Genomic DNA, 6604 nt, shown 5'->3' on the forward strand with positions numbered 1-6604 from the left:
CCGTCTGGCCCCAAGCGGCCCCAGTGACGGGGTCACTGCTCAGCTTGTCCGCTTTCCCCCATCTCTCCACAGCAGCCATCCCACTGGATCTCCATTCCAATGGGGTTCACCCAGCTTATGTCCCTCTGGCTGTGGGGCTGTGGGGAGGGCAAGCCAAGGTCTGTACTGAATTGTTTGGCCCTTCCCTTGGCTGCCAAACGTAATGTTCATCTCATTAGGTTTTGTTTTGTTCTTTGCTGAAAAACCGTTTTTTCTGGCTTACTATTTTTTACTTTTGGGGAGAAGGGAAGTCTGCAATGCGATCGCCCTCTGTCTTCACATAGCAGTCACCCTGGAAGACCTGTGAGGCCCCCTCCAGCCCAAACTAGACCCTAGCTCTTCGTCTCTGTCCACCCCTGCCCCGGCCCCCAAGAGAGCCAGCTCAGCCATCATCAGAGCCTTTGTCTCTGGGGGTGGATGCTTCTCTCCTCAGCCCAGAGGTCCCCTGAGTGCATGGGGGACTCGTGAGGAGGCCAGAGGTTGGCCAGGACATGTGCCCACCATGGCCGTGGTCAGGGACAGCGAAGGATCCCGGGGTGGCCGTGGCACCTGCTCTCTGACCCCTGGGGTAGCCTAGATGGTTGGGCTGCGCAGGCACTCTGCCTCTGGGGGAGGTTCTCCTACCACTTGGTCCTAGGGGGCTTCTTCAACTCATACATCTTGGGGTGATCAGCTTTGCCAGGGGCTGCCTCAGAGGGACCCAGGGAGGCCCACCCGCACTTCCTGAAGGCTGTACCTCCCTGCCAGGATCTAGCAGGTGTCTCTGCTCAGATGGGCAGGAAGGCCCACCCAGGAGGCCGCAGTCTGCTGAGTTTTCCAGGCAGACGCCAGAACCAGCCTCCTCACTGCCTCGCTCCCCACCTGCCTGCCTACCGGGCCGCCGCCGCCGCGCTGCCAGCCCCAGGGACTGGAGTGGTACCCCACGCCCTAAAGCCAGTACCTGAAATTACCGGTTGGCAGGCCGAGGGGCTGAGTGTGCCAGCCGGCATGGCAGCTTGCTGGCGGCCAGTTTGTGCCAGAGCCTGTCCTGACTGGCTCAGCCACCCTGGGCATGGGGTTGATCCCAGGAAGGGGAGGATGGGGCCTGAGTTCTGTCTGGGGCTCCCCTGGCCCAGGGGGGATGTTTGCCAGGCCAGGGGGTCAGAGATGAGTTCCTGCTGGCTGGGGGCCTGGGCGCCTGGGCCCCTCCCACCACCCGTCACTGGGGCTGAGCCTTCTCTGGAGAGGGTGCTCCATGCTCCCTCCCGCCCACCTGTGTGTGCAGGTGCACCTGAGAGGTGTGTGCGAGGTGAGTGAGGTGAGTGTGTGCATGAGCACGAGGGTGTGACCCATGAGAGCACACGCATACACACCCATTCACTCTGCAGGCTCCTACAGTGTGTGTGCCGCTGGCTGGCTGGCATCTGCTACATGTGGTCAGGTTGAGGGGCACCCCTGTTGGCTGCACATGCATACACTTGTGTGCAAAGGGTGTGTGTCCAGGTTATGAGGTGCTGTGTGAACCTGCACACGTGGGGGGCCCACATGCTTGTGCAGCATATGTGAGTATGAGGGCATGAGTCACAGTCCGACTGTTCGTGGCTGGAGTGACTAAGGCCAGGAATATTCCTCATGGTCGCCCTGGCTCCAGGGGGACATCCTCTAGATCTGAGGCACGGGGGCCAGGGCCTGAGGGGCTCCATGTTTCTCAGGCTCCCGCCCAGTGTTCCCAGGCCCTCTCACCCATGGAGCAGGGATGAGGGGACAGAGACAGAGTTCCCCACTGGAAGTCCCCCCGGGGGGTGCCGGGAGGGGCCTGGGAGCCTGCTGCTGAGGGAAGGGAGGCACCCACAGGCTGGACAGGAGGAGGGGGCCATCTGAGCAGAGTTAGGCTGCGGGATGGATGGCAGCAGGGGGGACCCCTGCCCGTGTGGGGGTCACCCTGGGTGAGCACAGCGGTCCAGCCCACAGGAGAGGGGCTGGGGGCCTGGCTGGGCATGGGAGGGCATCCAGGAGTGCCCGGCTGCCCCAGCTCTGAACAGCCCAGCCCGCTGCTCCTGGGGACGTGGCCCCAAACCAAGGCCCTTTCGGGTGGGGTCTCGGGGAAGGGTGGGGGCAGAAGCACAGGCCGTGGGAGGCACCTGGCTCTCAGCCATGCAGTTCAGGGAAGCCAGGCCCAGAGGGGTGACCCAGCCAGGGCCACGGGGCAGCGCGGGGCAGGGCGGGGGTGGGGGGCGCCATCCTGGGGCCGTGGCGCCTTGGGAGCCAGTGTAATTACAGGGCTGTCACCCTGCCGCCACCGAGGATGCCCGTGCTGGTCTCCAGGTGCTCTCAGGCCTCAGCATCCCTGCGGCCTGCGGGCTCTATTTCGGGTTGGGATCCACCCTCTGCAGCTGGAGGAAGGAAGAGGTGTATTCCGGTCTGTCCGCTGGACGTGGGGGGCAGGGGACGCAGAACTGCGACTGACCGCCGCCCCTGGCCCCAGTGTGAGGGAGGGGCCGTGGGCCAGGTGGAGGCGGAAGTGGTGGGGTGGGGAAGGGGGGAAGGGGGGCAGGGAGGGGAGGGAGAGGGGTGCAGGGGGCGGGGAGGAGGCAGGCCCAATCCCCCCCCCCCCCGCCCCGCCCCCCAGGCAGCTTGTCAGACCCGGTGGGGTTGGAATGCAGGCCTGTGTGGACCGAGCTGAGGTGGCTTCCTGATCCCGACTGGTGCTGCCTGCACAGCGCCTCCTTCCGTGTGGCCCAAGGGCCTGGGGGGGCAGGTCCGTGGGGGGAGCTCACGGCTGCCCCCAGCCTAGCGCGCCTGCGCCTGCAGTCCAGCTCCCTGCCTCCTGAGGGCCCCTCCCCAGGCTCAGCTCAGTGCCCCCCAGCCCCTCCCTGACGGGGGTCCAGGGCTCTCCTCTGACCTCCCTCTGGGCCTCACTCCGTGTGCAGGGTGGGCTGCAGGCCTGAGGGCTCCCGGGATGGGACATGGCTGGTGTGAGGGCCTGGCCCCTGGCGCAGAGGAGAGACTGGCGGGAGTGGACAGCCCCCCCGTCCCCCCCGCCCCCCCCATGTCCACAGGCCTTGAGGAACCAGCGTGGGCTGTGGCATGGTCCCGTGACTGTGGGAATGATTAATTCCTCTCCAGCAATAAGCTCCTGGAAGCTCTGAGAAGTGACTCTTTCCCCTTCTTGCTACTCCGTAAACTCTTCCTGAGTGAGTGGAATGAGGATTGTCCTAATCCCCTGGCATGAGGCAGGGGGTTCTGGGGACAAGGGGTCCACGGTGGCCTTGAGTGCCCAGCGGATACTGGGGCAGCACAGGGGGCTGGTGCTGGACGGGGCCTGGAAGTCCTGGGCGGGGCTGGTGATCTCAGGCAAACATGTCTGGGAGGGACAGGGCCCAGGCCAGGCAGGTGGCTGGACAGAGTGGGTGCTGCATTCGCGTGCACAGGCCTGGAGGGAACACGGAGGGTTTGGGTGGGGGCGCTCTGCAGCCCCTGGGCCTTTGTCCCTTGGAGCCTGTCTCCCCAGCTTCCCAGTGGCCTGGACGTCAGGCTGCCTCCTCCTGAGCCCCCAAGAGCTCTCAAGGCCTGGGCCTGGGGCAGTCCATCGGGGAGGGGGCCATTCCCGGGTCAGGCCTGGCACTGTCTTTCAGGTCACGGCTGCCAGCCCGCCCCCCCGCCCCCGCCGCCCTGGCGGGGATGTCTGCGCAGCTGGGGCGCTGCTGGAACTGAGGTGACCTGAGGGTCTCACCCCCACACAGTCATGCTGCCCTTGCCTCTCTGCAGGCAGGACAGCAGGTCGCAGGAAGGAGGGTGACACTCGCCCTTGTCCACAGGTGTTCCTGGCGCTTGGGGAGCTGCTTCTGTCATGCAACTGGGCCGTGGTTGCTGAAATCCTGCTGGTAGGTGTGTGGGGCTGGTTCCCCTGGAGCGGAGGGAGCCCAAGGATATCCAGGTCAGGGCAAGGGGGCGCTTCAGAGACCAGGGGGCAGGAGGCCAGGCTCGCTCAACAGTTACCTGGGACCAGACCTTCCTGATGCACTCCAACATCCCCTGCCTGCCTACAGTCTGCAGCTCAGAGAGGGCAGATGCCTGCCCCGAGGTCACACAACACCTACAGGCCCAAGCACTGTGACTCCAGGGCTCCCACTTCCAGCCCGCCCCCTCTCTCGCCTGCATTTCCCTTTGGCCTGTGCTCTGGGTGTGTGGACGGGCTGGGGGACCCACGAGCCCTCCTCCTGCCTCCTGGGAGGCTGGCGTTGCCAGTGCTGCGCAGGGGACCTGGGGAGCCTGGGGCCTGTGCAGAGTGGGAGGCTCACATGGGCTTCCACCACCTGCCAGCTGCGCAGGACGTGGGCAAATCACTCTGTGTCCCTGGGCCTTGGTCTCCCCGTGTGGACGACAGGGTGACATACCTGAGGGTTATCGTGAGTGTGGAATGAGTGGCATGAGGGTTTGGTCGGGGTGCCTCGCAGGGCTCTCCTTGGTCCTGTCCTCTGGCTCCTGGGGGAGGTGTCCTCATCTCAGCCATCAAGGGCAGCTTGAATACTGTCACTGATTGGGGGCTCACTCCCTGTGTAGACCGCCCAGGCTCAGTGGGTGTGGACAAGCTGCCCTTTGATGCCCAGGGAGTGGGTAAGCGGCAGGGCAGGAGGGTCTTCCTTGCTCTTTCCTACAGACATGAGACCCCGGCTCCAGCCCAGACTGGGTCCCACACCAATGAAGGGCCTCAGTCCTTTTTCCTGGTCGGTAGGGAGGAGGGATCCCACCTGGCCTGGCAGGGTGCACGGCTAGCAGGCAGGGGAGCCCCAGGGCACAGGAGGTCAACCCCAGGGGTTGCCACGTTGAGGCCCAGGGATCCTGGCTACCCTGTACCCCCACATCTCCGGGGCCTCGGTGGAGTGGAGAGCCACCCCTGTAGTCCCTGCACCCTCACGGCCTGGGCCTTCAACACGTGGCCGCCCCGCAGATGTGTAAGGACTGCGTGTGCAAGAATGATGAACCCACAGAAGCCGGCTCTAGGCAGAGCCGTGTGCTGAGGGCCGGGCAGGGCAAGTTGGGGGACGGGCCTGCTGGCTGTGCTTGGACATACCTGGCTGTGTGGGGCAGCTGTCCAGAACCACACAGCAGGTGCTCCCCGCGGTCCTGCCCCTGCTCACAGGCCTCCAGCAGCAAAGCTTAGTGAGCCCACCCTCCCAAGAGGACATCTGCGCCCCCTTCCCCCAGCTTCCCACCTTCCAGAAGCCTCTTGGTGAGAGGTGGCCTCTTAGACACATTGGTCCAGGGCAGCCAGCTCCCCAGGACTCTGACTAGACCCCACATGCCCCTGATGGGGAGCTTGCTCCCTGAGCCCTGAGAAGCACCTGCCTCCTGACATCCCAGGCCCCCCTCGCACACACCTCCCTGCCCGGAGGGTCCTGGAGAGTCCTGCTGCCCAGGAGGCTGGGCTGGAGTCCCCCCAGGCTGAGCTCCCTGTGCCCCCCAGGAACAGTGCAGAAATGGGTTTGTCCTGTGGGGTCCCAGCATCCAGCCACCTGGCTCCCCCCACCTCCTCCACAGGCGCCCCTGCCCTGGTCTCCGGGGCCCTGCTCTGCCCACCCCCGCGTGTGGGATGTGAGAGCCACGTAGGGAGACCTGCGCACCTCCCGTTGCTGCCCCACACACTGCAGGCCCTTAGGTGGTGCTGCTCATGCTCCCCACTGTAAATGGAGCAGGTCTTGTGAGGAAGGAGAGTCAGGAACGGAGGTGTTTTGTCCCAGAATAGAGACCAGAGCCTCTCCCCTCTAAACTTACCTGCTGGGCCGCCCCCACCCCTGCCTCCACCCTGGGGCTCTGTGAGGCCACAGGGTGAGCAGGTTGGGGAAACACTTCCTGCCCTGGCCATAAGGGCTGCTCTGGGCCCCCAGGTCCCAGGGACTTGACTCCGAGGGTCTTAGCTGCAGCCCGGCCTCTTCAGCCCTTGGAGGGTCCACCTGTCCCTGCACCGCAGAGTCCTGGGGAGCCGGCTGCCCTGGACCCTCACAGCAGAGTCCCAGCACTGGGGACGGTGCGAAGCCACAATCAGCTCCTGCTCTGGCCTGGTGGCCGGTCCAGCTCCTCTAGCTAGAGTGGCTCCATGTCCTTGAGCAGCCACAGGACTGAGGCCTGTCCCTAGGCCCTGCGGCCTGCCCCGCGACTCCCCGGCCTCCACGGCTCTGCTCACTGGGTCCCTGCCCACAGTACCCTTCGGCTCCCTGTGCATCAGTGACCCAGGGGCGAGGTGGAGCGAGGGTGGCCTCCTGGTCCTTCTCGGTCTCCCAAGTGTTCGGGAGCAGACACAAGGGAACCACCAGGCAGCCCCCCCACACACATACCCCGGGCAGGTAACACATGGTGGCAGGGGTTGTCGGTCAATCCTGGAGCGGCAGGCCCAGGGTGGGATCCCAGCCTTGCTGTCTCCTGGCGAGTGACCCCAGGCCGGTTATGTGGCCTCCCGTAGAGAGTTTCCTCATCTGTGACATGGGCATGATAACCATACCTCCCTGGGAGTGGTTGAGTGAGTGCACGATGTGTACGTGTGAGATCTACAGAATATTTACAGGAGGCATCTCGGGTGGATCCCCAG

At 64.9% G+C, this 6604-nt stretch overlaps 1 protein-coding gene across 8 annotated transcripts in view; it reads left to right on the plus strand.

The window, feature by feature from the left end:
- Positions 1-6604, plus strand: part of SPNS3 (sphingolipid transporter 3 (putative)) — a 29395-nt gene that overhangs the window by 21215 nt on the left and 1576 nt on the right. For all 8 annotated transcript variants that reach the window (XM_041770709.1, XM_041770711.1, XM_041770715.1 and 5 more), the window contains one exon: positions 3837-3902. In XM_041770709.1, the coding sequence (XP_041626643.1) occupies positions 3837-3902 (66 nt within the window). The remainder of the gene's footprint in view (positions 1-3836; positions 3903-6604) is intronic.

The sequence above is a fragment of the Vulpes lagopus genome, chromosome 10, assembly GCF_018345385.1.
Source record: "Vulpes lagopus strain Blue_001 chromosome 10, ASM1834538v1, whole genome shotgun sequence".
NCBI classification, from domain to species: Eukaryota; Metazoa; Chordata; class Mammalia; order Carnivora; family Canidae; genus Vulpes; species Vulpes lagopus.